Source organism: Pygocentrus nattereri, chromosome 13 (assembly GCF_015220715.1).
Source record: "Pygocentrus nattereri isolate fPygNat1 chromosome 13, fPygNat1.pri, whole genome shotgun sequence".
NCBI lineage: Eukaryota > Metazoa > Chordata > Actinopteri > Characiformes > Serrasalmidae > Pygocentrus > Pygocentrus nattereri.
The window spans coordinates 6,020,784-6,037,135 of NC_051223.1; the positions used below are offsets into that span (position 1 = coordinate 6,020,784).

Consider the following 16,352-nt stretch of genomic DNA (forward strand, 5'->3'; position numbering starts at 1 on the left):
AAGTAGGATTAAACCCTGAATGGAAATGAGTGTACATTGCTCATAACTTAGCTAACATAGCATTGAAATTCCGATAGAAGCACGTTGTTGAAGTGTTGATATTCCAGCTAAATATAAAGTGAAGATGTTCCGCATAAAACACAGCTTACGACATTTCTTGGTGGTTGTTAGGTTTTTGTTATGGTATCCCAGGTGGTTGTTAAGGTGTTAAGGTTAGGTTATTGCTATGGCATCTTAAGTGATTGCACAGGTGTTGCTAGGGCAATGCTGTGGTGTTCCAGGTGGTTGCTAAGATGTTACTAGGCTGTTGCTCTGCTATCCCAAAGCTTAGTTTGTCTAGTTTGAAAGCTTTTTTTTTTTCTTTTTAACACCATCTGTGACTTGGCTTTATCAAACCACCCTTATAAAGAGCTGCTGTGCTTGTCCTGAAATGGCAAATTAAGAGTAAATAATATAAGAACATAGCAGTTATTTAGCCAAGATTAGCTGAATTCATTTGTCCAAAGCTTTATGTTCACCATATAGTAGTAGAAATGATGGATACTTTATTAGAAGTAAATCGAAATAAAAGTAAAATGACTTTGGTTTTATTGCCAAGTAAGGAGTTTAGCACCTTCCAAAGCAGTCAAGTAGCCTGCGTCATGAGCGTTTCTGCGCCTCCCCCACACCCCCTAATCAAAATACATAACAATGGCAAATGTATGCTTGTTGCTATTAGCCTGTGTAGTTTACTTAGCTACAAAACAGTCCAACTTTGTAGCATTGCCTTAATCTGGAAGCTCAATATTACCTGCGTTCCAAAGTCTAGGCTGCCGCGGAGGTGGTGCGGGTCCTCGGTTGGGCTGTCCTATGAAGACTCCTCTTTAGTAGCCTATTGGTCACAGAAATAATACAGGCCTAATGTGGCTGCATGTCACCAGAGCGGCGCTACACCCATGAGGGAACTGCTGAGAGAAAACGGAGCCTGTTGTGTTTTTTGTAGTCTGATAAACTACATATATACAAATACACAGTATACGGACGATATATGGATGTTATATAGACGAATGCTGTAATTAATCAGTGATTTTATACTTTAAGGTAATGAAGACAAATTCAAGTATGTAAACAACTTACGTTTTAAAATAAGCTCTGCTCCAACGACTTTGTTTTCCACCATTTCTGGTGGTGCTGTTTTGCTTTTCCTTTGCATTTGTGCACAGAGAATTGTGGGTAACCGAGGGCCTGGAAGGATACATCAGATGCGACCTTGAAATCACTCAGACTGTAGGCTGCATTTCCAGGCTTTATACGAAGGCCCAATCCCATTTCACCCTTTGCACCTACCACTTAGCCCCTAGCCCTCTGTTTTGCCCGTTCACGTCTAGGGTTAGGCTGTCCCAGTTTTAGTTGAGATAGAGGGGTAAGGGGCAGTGTTGGGGTTACATGACTCTCCAAATGGAGGTTTTTCAGAGGCAGAGTGTCATGAGGGAAAAAAAGAAAAACCAGCAAGATGGTGGCGCGAGCGACCAAAGAAACCCACAAAAGTGAGAATTTTCTTCATTGTAAAATGATAAAAACCATCATCTTAATGTTGTTTCAATGTGTTATGGTCATTTTCTTCATAACAAGCATGAAAAAATCACCAAAGGTTTACTAATGTCTTGGTTGCTAGCTAGCTAACTTTCCCGTTCCACCTTAAACAGTCCAGCAGTTTTGATGCCTGAAGCGCCAGAATGTAAACGCTGCACCATTTAAGGTGGAACGGGAAAATTCGAACAAGAAAAGCTGACTTTAGCTTCGTATTGCCAATTAATTAGTGGTGGACAATAATAAATAATTGTCTTATCCCCCCCTCTTTGAAAGCATATGATGCCCTAAATGTAACGAAAGCCCAGCGGTGAACTTTTCCCTTCTTTCCTGTCACTGAAGTCGGGCCGGAGTGCCCACAGAGCAGCGCTAGTAGCTGTTAATGATGTAATATGTTTCTTTTTTTTTTTTTTTAAATTTGAGACTTGTCCCATTTCATAGGGCAAGATTTCAAGCACTGCCCTTTGTAACTCCGTTCCAAGGGGTTAGGGTGACACTCGAAAGCAAGGGGTAGGGGTAAAAAATAGAAATGGGATTGGGCCGAAGGCTCCTTCACTTTGGAATGTCCTACTATGACGTAGCGACTGAAAAATGCATCCTAGACTTTGGAACGCAGCTGCTCTAAATCAAATGTGCCATTCATTATGTTTAATAGGATTTTTGCCAACATCCTAAAAAGCTTGTCTATCTATTGCCATGACAGAATAAGTTTGTGGGGATGTTTCAGTTGAAATTGGGAATGTTAATAAAGCAGGTGCACGGAACAGCCCTCATGTTGACAGGAGGCCACGTGCGTTTGGCACCTTCGGAATTGGACGACTCTTTGTCTCTCTGTGTTTTTTGTCAGGTGGAAAGAAAGAGGGCTAACTGTCTCACTCACTCACTCACTCACTCACTCACTCACTCACTCACTCACTCACACACACACACACACACACACACACATACACACACAGACAGACATAGAAGAGTAATGACTGCTGAGGCCTCAAAGGTTTTCGGGAGCACTAAAGACATTTAGTGCCCCAGTGCTTATTCCAGTTAATCTCTCTCGCACACATACGCACACTCTCCCTCTCTTTCTCACTCTTTCTCTTTTTCTCTGTTTTACGAGGCTGGTTGAAAGCTGGAGGGATGTGAGAGTGAGGGATTGTGGCTGTGTGCTCTCCGGCCTCTTCACAGGCAAACACACACTTCATCCCAGCAGATTAGTGGAGCCGCACGACTGGCAGACGCCAGTCAGGAAGGACTGCACAGAGAGTGTCCTTAACAGGGCAGCGGTATGACAGCGGAGGAGTCGGAGTGACTGGAATACATCATTAGGTGTTACCCGGGTTAATATTGGAGTTAAGCCAGTCCAGCACGTTTTCCATTTCCACTTGGTTTATAGGAGAACTTCCTCTGCCGCTGACATTGCTGACTTTAGCGAAACAGTTAAAACATAAAAATAGTCTCTCATGATTGACGAATCCATAAAACATTCTTGAGCAGAAGTGTGCTTAGTTATTAGTTCACAATTTGAATGATAAACAAGGTGTCCGCTGGTCAATGTAGATCTGGAGGATTCTCCAACAAGGGACTGTTATCACTGTTATCAAATTGCGTTTGTGTACATGACTGAAAGGGAGGAAACCCACACCAGCAGGATCTTACAAAGCATCTATCTGTGTAGTGACACATTGTATGTTTATGAAGCAAATTAAATGACTGCTGTTACAAATTGAGTCTAAAGTAAAATGTTCTGTTTATATATATCTGGGTTGGACAGATAACTAAGCTATGCTAATAATATTATAGTTAAGCTGGCAGTATTTATACTGCCACTATGCTTAAATGAAGGAGCTAAACAAAACTGAAGTGCTGCTAAATATGCGGTCACCTATGTACTTAATACATTGACCAGTCACAGTCAGGAGGAAGTCTTAAAACAAACAAATTGAAGTTCTTTTTGGTCAGCAGTGCCCACCCCATTGTACACACACATTGTTTTGGCCAAAAAGACATGATTTTTCTATGAAATTATTTGTTTGAAGTTGACTGTTGTCTGTAGACTTTACCAAAGGTTTCTTTGTAAAACTCCAACATACAAAGTAATGAAAATACCACGTTAATGCCTGTTATAAGTACAGGGGTCCGAAGTGGGATTAATCCCTGAATGCAAAAGGAGTGTACATTACTGCTGACTTAGCTTACATAACATTGGAAATCCAATAGATGTGCAAGCATTGATGAAGAGTTGGCTCTCAGGCTACCTATGGCTTATAATGATATTCGTGAATGTTACAAGTTTATGAAATGACTCAAAACAGATCTCAACATTTCTTAAAATGACTTAAAAAGCATCATGTTGACTGTGCTAATGCAGGTATCATGATAATGAGTATTTTCCTAGCATGTTACTGTTTAGTTAAGCTTTTTTATTGTTTAACATTAAAATGAATGGTCTAAATAATCAGTAGACCAATTCATTACTAGTGCAGTCGTGATTCATGGGGACAGCTCTATATAAAGGATTTAGCTTTTGGCAGAACAGTTATCATTATGCATACAAGCCCCTGAACAGTGGAGCAAATGATGGGTAGGGCTGGAAATTATACCCCACCATCGGGCACTTCAACTTGTTTTGATTTTAGGAAATCATTTTGCTTTATTCCTTTTGTTTAGTAGTAGATACTAAAACGCAGAGATGCTCATTGCAATATTATTACTTATTGGTGCCCATGACATTTTTAAGCAAAGAGCTGTTTTGTGGCCATCTAACGTCCACTATGACAGGCTAACAAATGTGAAGCGACACAGCAGCCACCCGCTCGCCTGTTGCCACGAATGAGATCAAATGAAATGAGGCTAAAGGGCATACCCCCATAAACCGAGGAGAATAGGCGTAAGAAAGCCTCTAATCTAATCAGAACACAGATGTGAGCACTTGGAGTTTGCTAATGGTCATTAGGCGGCCAGCTGCTGGCGGTGAGACGGGGCAGCAGGAGGTGCTGTGGGCTCTGCTCAGCATCCTAAGCGTTAACATACTCCTCTATATGCGCCACATGGTGCTGCTTTAGGCTTTAATGTGTGAGAAGAGCCTCTCTAATGTGATGTGCTCTTTAACTGGTCTGTCCTTCTGTGGAGGAATCTCAAACTACTAAACTGCATCTTTAACCCCTTAAACTGCAGGCTGATTGTTCACTTATCCGTCTTGAGCTGGTCACTCTGGCGCTCTTATGCAGACATTTAGTCAGATGACGCGTTTGTGATTTTCTGTATGAAAATAAGCACACAAATCCTTGGCAGGGAACAAACATTTTTTCTGCTAATTTTAGTGCATAATTACTGTTTAATTGCTGAGTTGCACATATTTGTGGGGAAAAATAAGGCATACGGTATAAAATGTGCCTTTTGTATAAGCCACATTGTGGTGTTATTATTTTCTAATATGTTACAATCAGCAAATAAACAGTAAATGTGCGTTAAAATGTTCAGTTCTCTGTAACTTGTTTTCAATTAGAAAACCAAAAACATGTGACTGAGGATGCCCAAACTTTTGCACACAACTGTATTCAATTATTATTATGAAAGTACGGTGAAAGTATGTAACTTGTGCTATGTGGGTGAGGAACTGACCTGTCCGAATGCAGTCTTTTGTAACTGCTGTGCTAGGTCGGCCTGCTAGACTGGCCTGGTAGGTCAGTCTGCTAGACTGGCCTGGTAGGTCAGTCTGCTAGATTGGCCTGCTGGATTGGCCTGGTAGCTCGGCCTGCTAGGTCGTCCTGCTAAAGTGGCCTGCTAGAGTGACCTGCTAGGTCAGCCTGTTAATTTGCCCTGCTAGACAGAAAGCCAGTCTAGCAGGTCAGCCTGGAAGAGTGGCCTGCTAGGTCGGCCTGCTAGATTGGACTACTGGGTCGGCCTGGTAGGTCAGCCTGCTAGATTGACCTGGTAGGTCAGCCTGCTGGATTGACCTGCTAGGTCGGCCTGCTAGATTGGCATGCTTGATCGGTCTGCTAGGTCAGCCTGCTAATCTGCTGAAAAATCCCATCCAACCTGAAATTAGACCAAGTTTATATACAGCAATATAGCATACCTGATTTGTGCTTCTTAAATTCGGCAATTCATTTTTGTCAAAATGGTTAAATTTAAAATGCTATTAATTTTACATGCTGTTACAAGCCACTCTATAAATAGAACATGATAAATGAGTTTTTCATTTTGCTCCATAATCAAGCTAACATTAGCATTTTGGTCAAATGTATTGCCAATGTTTCCAAATTTCATCATAGAGATTAACTATGCCATGTGGAGACTATAAACAACAGCTTCTTATTAGGTTTAATGGGATTTTTGCCTGCATTCTTCAAAGTTCAAACTAGCAACAATCGCTACGAAGGAACAGGTCTAGGAGGGGGCATGGACAGGTCATTTGAAGTAGACCTCTGAAATCATGTGTCCTTTTGTATTTGCCATCAGGCTTATATAAGGAACTCTGAGTCTATGCTTTTTTATCCTAGGGGGAAAAATGAATGGAGTCCAATGATGTTTAACAACAAACCGAACTCGGAAGAGAAAAAATGTTACCTCGACAAAGTCGATAAACTAGAATGTGATGCTTATACAGTTTCCCCCTGAACTCCTGATCCCATTTAAATTGGTGGAAAAGCTTCCAAATTTGTGTTTTCTTGTCATTTATATTTATCTCATACTCAGCCCCTCTCACTATTCTGGAGAGTCTCTCAAAGCATTTAAAAGCAGAGAAGCCCACCGGCTCTTCATGTCAGGATGGGTAAAGGATCCCATGGTGTTGCATAAAGAGGAGAGAAACCGTCATCATAGGAGGGAAACGACATCAGCTAATTAACACAGATGTGATCAGTGGTGGCCTTTAGCTAATGTTATCAGCTGAGAGATAAACAGCCGTCCCCCTAACGGAGCTGCAGACCGCCGCTATAACTTTACTCTCTTTTTCTGGAGAAACGACGTTTGAATGGAGAAACATAATTAAATATCGGACTGAATGTCATGGATCAGAAAATAGCGTTGTGTTTCGACAGACGTGGTTCTGTAAGTTTGCTAGTGCAGTTAGTTCAGAGTTCAGCTCCAGTCCTAAACCCCTGCGCTGCATAACTGGGTTTCCTGGTTAAAATGCCTGATATTATTACCTAATCAATCCCTTCTTGAGCTGGACAAGGTGTGAACAGCTGAGAGAAACACTGAACTATACAGTGCAGTGGCTCCAAACCTGGAGTGAAAACACTGAGTTAAAGGTCTGGGTGACTTGTCTCTTGGCTTCTGTCGTGTCTTGCAAGTGAATCATTCAAAAAGCACAGCAAATTAAATTCGTCGCGCTATATCCCTGATTCGGCCCTCAAATTGGCGGCGACGGTTCAGTGTGACGTCCCGTAAAATGCGAGAACAACATGAATGCAGCAATATTCATATTCAGAGGATCCAGAAAACAGAACAACTGCTTAGACCTGAAGTTCCTTATATGGGCGTGACATTGACTTCAGAACATCAGCATGACTCCGGAGGTGTGTGTGGCCCCAGTATGGGCTCTGTAAGGGGGTTAAAGAGGGAGTGTGAGTGTGAGGTGGTGGGTCAGTATCTCTCTCTCTCTGCGCACACAGGGCATGCTGCCTGCTCTCCTCCTCTCTCCCAGGCGCGTTCAGCAGGGGAGTTCACGCCTGTGTGCGCCCGTCCACCACCAACAGAGTGAGTTTCTAACTCTCGCCCCGCGCCGACTGCCCGGCAACCCTCCCACAGCGCCCCCTGCCTGTAGACCCCGGCACGCACCATCACCCCCTCTTCCTGCCCTTTGTCTGTCTGTCTGTCTTTCGTTCTCCCTCTGTGCTGGACTGCTTGACCACTGCGTCTGCCCTCCACACTGCTGCTGAAACCCTCAGACAGTCATCGTCCACGCTGCTTCTCTCTCAGGCCACACCAGCAAGAAATTTTTCATCTGATTTGCTACACATTCACGTAGATTTACCTCTTTATCTTTTCCTTTGGTTGTAGTCACTCACCTTCAGACGCACAGCTCCTCTCTCTCCCTATACCTTTCTCTCTCTCTCTCTCTCTCTTTCTCTCTCTCTCTCTCTCTCTCTCTCTCTCTCTCTCTCTCTCTCTCTCTCTCTGTCTCTCTCTCTGTCTCTCTCTCTCGCTTGTCTTTTTCTTTCTTTTTTACTCTCTTTTCCCTCTTTTCTCTCTCTCCCTATACCTCTCTCTCTCTCTCTCTCTCTCTCTCTCTCTCTCTCTCTGTGTCTCTCTCTCTCTCTCGCTTGTCTTTTTCTTTCTTTTTTACTCTTTTCCCTCTTTTCTCTCTCTCCCTACCTCTCCCTCTCTCTCTCTCTCTCATCTTTTATGTTTTTGCCTCATTCTTTGTGCCTCTCGTTCTCTCTTGTCCTTTCTGTCATTCATCTGGGTTTTTTCCTTTCTGTCTCTCTTTCTGTCTCTCTGTCTTAATATTCCTGTTACTTTGTCCCTGATTGTCTCTTTCCCCTTCTAACTTTCTCTCTAACTTTATCTCTCTTTCTCTTTCTAACTCTCTCTTTCTAACTTTCTGTTTTTCTCTCTGACTTCTCCCTCTGTCCTAACTCTCTCTCCCTCTTTCTAACTCTAACTTTCTCTTTCTCTTTTTAACTCTCTCTCTTTTTTCTCTCTTGCTCTCTCTAAATTCTCTCTCTCTCTCTCTCTCTCTCTCTCTCTCTCTCTCTCTCTCTCTCTCTCTCTCTCTCTCTCTCTCTCTCTCCCTAACTCTCCCTCTTTCTAACACACTCTCCCTCTTTCTAACTCTAACTTTCTCTCTAACTTTATTTCTCTCTTTCTAACTCTTTCTAACTTTGTTTTTACTCTGACTTCTCTCTCTCTCCCTCTGTCCTAACTCTCTCTCCCTCTTTCTAACTCTAACTTTTCTCTCTAACTTTATCTCTCTCTCTATTTTACTCTCTCTCTCTCTCTCTCTCCCTCTGTTCTAACTCTCCCTCCCTCTTTCTAACACTCTCCCTCTTTATAACTAACTTTCTCTCTAACTTTATCTCTCTCTTTCTGTCTTTCTAACTTTCTGTTTTTCTCTCTGACTTCTTTCTCTCTCCCTCTGTCCTAACTCTTTCTCCCTCTTTCTAACTCTAACTTTCCCTCTAACTTTCTCTCTCTCTCTCTCTCTCTCTCTCTCTCTCTCTCTCTCTCTCTCTCTCTCTCTCTCTCTCTCTCTCTCCCCAGAGTTCTGCTGGATCATCTCTCAGCACAAACGAGGTCAAACTAACACTGCTTTATCTTCACTTGCAATCAGAAATGATTTGCATTAATGTGTCATATTAAAGCTGTAATCCACTGTAGGCGATGTTATCACAGTTAGGGGCCATCAGGCTCGATGAAATCACCAACACTCGGCCTCCAGTGGATTATTGCTCTTATAAAATGATGATTGAATATAATGAGAAAATACAACAGTTGACAATAAAACATTTATTTATTAATCAGAACAGTAACAGTACATTTGCATTTAAATGCAGTGCTATATTTGCTGTATATTTATAATGTATAGTGTATATTTGCTGAATAATATAGCACATAATACAGAATTCAGTTGATGTGTCTGGTTACACATTAGTTGTAGATGTTCAGTTGACACGTATGGTCACACATTAGTTGTAGATGTTCAGGTGACACGTATGGTCACACATTAGTCGTAGATGTTCAGTTGACCCGTATGGTTACACATTAGTCGTGGATGTTCAGTTGACACGTATGGTCACACATTAGTCGTAGATGTTCAGTTCACGCGTATGGTCACACATTAGTCGTAGATGTTCAGTTGACCCGTATGGTTACACATTAGTCGTAGATGTTCAGTTGACGCGTATGGTTACACATTAGTCGTAGATGTTCAGTTGACGCGTATGGTCACACATTAGTCGTAGATGTTCAGTTGACTCGTATGGTCACACATTAGTTGTAGATGTTCAGTTGACACTTATGGTCACACATTAGTTGTAGATGTTCAGGTGACACGTATGGTCACACATTAGTCGTAGATGTTCAGTTGACCCGTATGGTCACACATTAGTCGTAGATGTTCAGTTGACCCGTATGGTTACACATTAGTCGTAGATGTTCAGTTGATGCGTATGGTTACACATTAGTCGTAGATGTTCAGTTGACCCGTATGGTTACACATTAGTCGTAGATGTTCAGTTGACCCGTATGGTAACACATTAGTCGTAGATGTTCAGTTGACCCGTATGGTTACACATTAGTCGTAGATGTTCAGTTGACGTGTATAGTCACACATTAGTCGTAGATGTTCAGTTGACGTGTCTGGTTACACATTAGTCGTAGATGTTCAGTTGACGCGTATGGTTACACATTAGTCGTAGATGTTCAGTTGACGTGTATAGTCACACATTAGTCGTAGATGTTCAGTTGACCCGTATGGTTACACATTAGTCATAGATGTTCAGTTGACCCGTATGGTTACACACTAGCCGTAGATGTTCAGTTGACGCGTATGGTTACACATTAGTCGTAGATGTTCAGTTGACGTGTCTGGTTACACATTAGTCGTAGATGTTCAGTTGACGCGTATGGTCACACATTAGTCGTAGATGTTCAGTTGACGCGTATGGTCACACATTAGTCGTAGATGTTCAGTTGACGCGTATGGTCACACATTAGTCGTAGATGTTCAGTTGACCCGTATGGTCACACATTAGTCGTAGATGTTCAGTTGACGCGTATGGTCACACATTAGTCGTAGATGTTCAGTTGACGCGTATGGTCACACATTAGTCGTAGATGTTCAGTTGACGCGTATGGTCACACATTAGTCGTAGATGTTCAGTTGACGCGTATGGTCACACATTAGTCGTAGATGTTCAGTTGACGCGTATGGTCACACATTAGTCGTAGATGTTCAGTTGACGCGTATGGTCACACATTAGTCGTAGATGTTCAGTTGACGCGTATGGTCACACATTAGTCGTAGATGTTCAGTTGACCCGTATGGTCACACATTAGTCGTAGATGTTCAGTTGACCCGTATGGTCACACATTAGTCGTAGATGTTCAGTTGACTCGTATGGTCACACATTAGTCGTAGATGTTCAGTTGACGCGTATGGTCACACATTAGTCGTAGATGTTCAGTTGACGCGTATGGTCACACATTAGTCGTAGATGTTCAGTTGACGCGTATGGTTACACATTAGTCGTAGATGTTCAGTTGACGCGTATGGTCACACATTAGTCGTAGATGTTCAGTTGACTCGTATGGTTACACATTAGTCGTAGATGTTCAGTTGACGCGTATGGTCACACATTAGTCGGTCACTAATGGTCACACATGACGCGTATGGTTACACATTAGTCGTAGATGTTCAGTTGACGCGTATGGTTACACATTAGTCGTAGATGTTCAGTTGACGCGTATGGTCACACATTAGTCGTAGATGTTCAGTTGACGCGTATGGTCACACATTAGTCGTAGATGTTCAGTTGACTCGTATGGTCACACATTAGTCGTAGATGTTCAGTTGACGCGTATGGTCACACATTAGTCGTAGATGTTCAGTTGACGCGTATGGTCACACATTAGTCGTAGATGTTCAGTTGACGCGTATGGTCACACATTAGTCGTAGATGTTCAGTTGACGCGTATGGTCACACATTAGTCGTAGATGTTCAGTTGACGCGTATGGTCACACATTAGTCGTAGATGTTCAGTTGACGCGTATGGTTACACATTAGTCGTAGATGTTCAGTTGACCCGTATGGTTACACACTAGCCTTAGATGTTCAGTTGACCCGTATGGTTACACACTAGCCGTAGATGTTCAGTTGACGCGTATGGTTACACACTAGCCGTAGATGTTCAGTTGACGCGTATGGGTACACACTAGCCGTAGATGTTCAGTTGACGCGTATAGTCACACATTAGTCGTAGATGTTCAGTTGACCCGTATGGTTACACACTAGCCGTAGATGTTCAGTTGACGCGTATGGTCACACATTAGTCGTAGATGTTCAGTTGACGCGTATGGTCACACATTAGTCGTAGATGTTCAGTTGACGCGTATGGTCACACATTAGTCGTAGATGTTCAGTTGACGCGTATGGTCACACATTAGTCGTAGATGTTCAGTTGACGCGTATGGTCACACATTAGTCGTAGATGTTCAGTTGACCCGTATGGTCACACATTAGTCGTAGATGTTCAGTTGACCCGTATGGTTACACATTAGTCGTAGATGTTCAGTTGACTCGTATGGTCACACATTAGTCGTAGATGTTCAGTTGACGCGTATGGTCACACATTAGTCGTAGATGTTCAGTTGACGCGTATGGTCACACATTAGTCGTAGATGTTCAGTTGACGCGTATGGTTACACATTAGTCGTAGATGTTCAGTTGACGCGTATGGTTACACATTAGTCGTAGATGTTCAGGTGACACGTATGGTCACACATTAGTCGTAGATGTTCAGTTGACTCGTATGGTTACACATTAGTCGTAGATGTTCAGTTGACGCGTATGGTTACACATTAGTCGTAGATGTTCAGTTGACGCGTATGGTTACACATTAGTCGTAGATGTTCAGTTGACCCGTATGGTCACACATTAGTCGTAGATGTTCAGTTGACTCGTATGGTCACACATTAGTCGGTCACTAATGGTCACACATGACGCGTATGGTTACACATTAGTCGTAGATGTTCAGTTGACGCGTATGGTTACACATTAGTCGTAGATGTTCAGTTGACGCGTATGGTCACACATTAGTCGTAGATGTTCAGTTGACGCGTATGGTCACACATTAGTCGTAGATGTTCAGTTGACGCGTATGGTCACACATTAGTCGTAGATGTTCAGTTGACGCGTATGGTCACACATTAGTCGTAGATGTTCAGTTGACGCGTATGGTTACACATTAGTCGTAGATGTTCAGTTGACCCGTATGGTTACACACTAGCCTTAGATGTTCAGTTGACCCGTATGGTTACACACTAGCCGTAGATGTTCAGTTGACGCGTATGGTTACACACTAGCCGTAGATGTTCAGTTGACGCGTATGGGTACACACTAGCCGTAGATGTTCAGTTGACGCGTATAGTCACACATTAGTCGTAGATGTTCAGTTGACCCGTATGGTTACACACTAGCCGTAGATGTTCAGTTGACCCGTATGGTCACACATTAGTCGTAGATGTTCAGTTGACCCGTATGGTTACACACTAGCCGTAGATGTTCAGTTGACGCGTATGGTTACACAGTCGTAGATGTTCAGTTGACCCGTATGGTTACACATTAGTCATAGGTGTTTCCACTTACAGCATTGAATGTAATTCTGTACTGCAGGCACAAAGGGAGAAATCAGAAGCAATCAGAGTGTATTTTGTGCTTAATTATAGTTTAATGTTTAGTCGTTATGAGGTCAGTTCACCCCAAGATTTTTCATAACGCACCGAAACCTTCACATCAGGTCCAGTGCACTTTTTCATTTAACATGTGCAAAGAAGACACAGAGTACAAAACAAATATTTGTTGTATATAAACAGAAACAAAGGTTTTTTGTTTTTTTTTCGACCAGTGCTAAAAGAGGCAGAGAGAGTTCCCTCCGACTCTGTTTCAAACCTTGGCCTGTTTTCTTTTTACGCTCCATTTAAAGCTCTTGCATTTGTTATTTATTTTTATTGAGGTGTGAAAAGGCTAAAGTAAATGTCTCTAGGCAAAAAATATCAAACTGCAAAGAAGATTTTTGCTAAATCTATATTTATTGAATATTTGTGTCTGTTTGTGGATGTTTCAGAGTTGCTCCTATTCATAGAACTGCTTTAGTGTCTCAGTCACGTAAACTGGTACTTAATTTCAGAGCGAACATGCCACTTAAAGTACTCTAACAAACTGACCTGTCATCTTTTCTCACACCTGTCCCAGCTGGAGCGAGTGGCAGTCATGACAGCTCTTATAAAAATAATGCGTAAAAAATAATAAAAAATGCCTATCATCCTTTTCTGTCTCAGACTGGGTTGGTGAGTGGGATGCTGTGAGGCAGACGAGAGCTGATACGGCTGAGGGAGAGTGATAGTACACACACACACACACACACACACACACACACACACACACAGAAACTCATTACAGAAAGTGTGTGTGAGTGAGAAGCGCACAGTGGTAGTGCACACATCCTAATTCATTACAGCACAGCGTTTGATCTGGATCCATGGGACTGTAGTACCCTGCAGTCTCTGAGGAAAGGGGCAGTATTCTGCTTTTTTTGGGCCAAAGGAGCACTCCCACACACCCACACACACACACACACACACTGTCTCAGTCTGAAGCAGTGTCTGATAGGCCTCGTTCCCACACGCTCCGGTGGAACTCTGAGGTGATGTAAGTGGCTTGTTGTGCTCGGCTAACGAGTGGAGAGGTGGAGTGCAGACCCACAACCCCCCTGTTCTTTTTTGATGTTTGTTTTTGTTTTTGTTTACACTGGCATGCGATGCATGAAGCCTTTGGCACTGTGATAGCAGCTGGATGAAGCTGAACCATGTCGAACACTCACTGGGTTCCTGATAACTGTGTGAACAAATTGTGGATTGCGGTGTGTGTGTGTGTGTGTGTGTGTGTGTGTGTGTGCGCGTGTGCGCACACACAGAAGAAGGAGTACATTTCCATGTGTTTAGTGAGTATCCCCATCCCCGGTCCATTTTTTTCCAGTGACTGACCGAGTTCTCCTCTCCTTGTCTCTCCCTCTGCCTTTCCCACACTGCCCTTGGCACAGGAGTGGAGGAGCTAGTGCATTACTTCAGAGATACAGCGTGGTACAGTACTGACTTTTCTCTAAAACCTGCCCCAATCCACCTTCGCCAGTCCCCCCACTTCACCTGCCCCATTCTACCTATCACAGCCCACCCTGTTCCCCACCTCAGTCCACCCCCTCTTTTCCCCATCCCAGTTTACCTACTGCCAGGCAATGTCCTTCCCCAGTTTACCCTCCCTCCATTTTCCCACTTCCAATCTACACTTTTAATTTCCCAACCCATCCTGTTCTCCTATCCTAGTCTGCTAGTCCCTAAACCACCCTCTCCAATCCACCTGTCTTGAATCCTCCCCCCATCATTCCACCCTCCCTGATCATTTCCCACCCCTGAACTGCTCATTTCCCATCAAAGGTTATGCTCTTTTTTCTGGGCAGTGTCTCTCTGTGTTATGGAACATTGCTTTTCTCTTGCAAGTTTCTGTCCACTGTTATAGAAGAGCACTTTGCCAACCCTACACTAAAACGGTTGGCAAAAAAAGGGATACATATTTTCTGTAAATTTTCCCTACCCCAGTTCACCAATTCCTATTCCTCTATCCCAGTTCTCCAACTCCTGTTCCCCTACCCCAGTTCACCTGTCCTTGTTCCCCTACCCCAGTTCACCTGTCCTTGTTCCCCTACCCCAGTTCACCTGTCCTTGTTCCCCTACCCCAGTTCACCAAATCCTGTTCCCCTACCCCAGTTCACCAATTCCTGTTCCCCTACGCCAGTTCACCAATTCCTGTTCCTCTACGCCAGTTCACCAAATCCTGTTCCCCTACCCCAGTTCACCAATTCCTGTTCCCCTACGCCAGTTCACCAATTCCTATTCACCTGCCCCCAGTTCATCAACTCCTGTTCCCCTCCCCCAGTTCACCTGTCTTTTTTTTTCCCCCACCCCAGGTCACCCATGCCTATTTGCCTTCCCCAGTCTACTAGCTCCTAATCCACTTTTTCCAGTCCATCTCTCTAGATCCCCCTCATTTTCCCATCGCAGTCCACCCCATCATTTTCCCAGCAAAATCCCTCAGCACAGTCCACCTCATAATTTCCTCAGCACTGATCCACGCCCCAGTTCATCTTCCTCATTTCCCCATCCCAATCAATCCTCAATACATCCACCCCATGGTTCCACCACAATCCACCCCATTCCCACAGCCCAATCCCAACATTCTCACTGCTTACTCTGTCCTCACCAGTGTACCTGCACCAAGCTACCCATCCCAGTTGCCCTGCCCAGTTCCCCTGCCCATTCCCCTGCCCATTCCCCCAGTCCATCAAACTCTGTAAACTGAAAAGCCCATTGAAGGCTGTCAGGCTGTTCAGAGTGTCCTTACCTACCTGGCATCTCTCTTCTCATGTTCTCTTTCACCTTTGTTTAGCTCTCTCTCTGAGGTTTCTCTCACTTATCTCCTTATCCTCCCACCACCTTCATTCTTTCTCTGTTCATTAAATTTAATTACAGTAGGTGGTAAGACGATTGTTTGTCCAACATTGCTTGTTCTTTTTTTAGGAGCTGAAAATGATTCTTGTACAGTTGGGAGAGAAAAAAACAACACTTTCTCCAGACGTATCATTAGACCTTTTATTTTAAACTGCAGTCTCCAGAGAATGGGGTATGTCCATAAAGTAATAAAGAAAAGTTCCTTTAAAAACAGACGTCCCTGTGTTCACCGAGATCTGGCCGCCTCTTTCAGACAGACCCTGCAGAGAAAGAGGGCGCTCTGGGAAAGTGTTATTTTTTTTCCATCGTGCATGCCTCATTTCATCTAGCATTATTCAGATGATGACCATCTAAGGCTTTATGTGGGGAAACGTATCAAGCTGAACACATTCCTTTGTCTTTCGGGAATGTTATGAAGTGACAGTGTGTCCAAGCGTGGCACGTAGAGAACGGATGACATAACCCGAGACGCATGCTGCTCTCACCCCAATGCCTTCACATCATTTCTGCGCTTATTAACGATGACGGTGATGTGAGAACTCCTCTCTGATGCATG

At 43.4% G+C, this 16,352-nt stretch overlaps 1 protein-coding gene across 4 annotated transcripts in view; it reads left to right on the top strand.

Moving 5' to 3' along the window:
* ccser2b (coiled-coil serine-rich protein 2b) overlaps positions 1 to 16,352 on the top strand; it is a 112,718-nt gene that overhangs the window by 86,731 nt on the left and 9,635 nt on the right. Inside the window, exons 11-13 of one of the 4 annotated variants that reach the window (XM_037544102.1) lie at positions 7,185 to 7,269; positions 8,776 to 8,808; positions 14,335 to 14,374. The exons of 1 other annotated variant lie outside the window; for it this stretch is intronic. In XM_037544102.1, the coding sequence (XP_037399999.1) occupies positions 7,185 to 7,269; positions 8,776 to 8,808; positions 14,335 to 14,374 (158 nt within the window). The remainder of the gene's footprint in view (positions 1 to 7,184; positions 7,270 to 8,775; positions 8,809 to 14,334; positions 14,375 to 16,352) is intronic. 2 more of the 4 variants (XM_017710573.2, XM_037544103.1) reach the window with 2 other exon arrangements.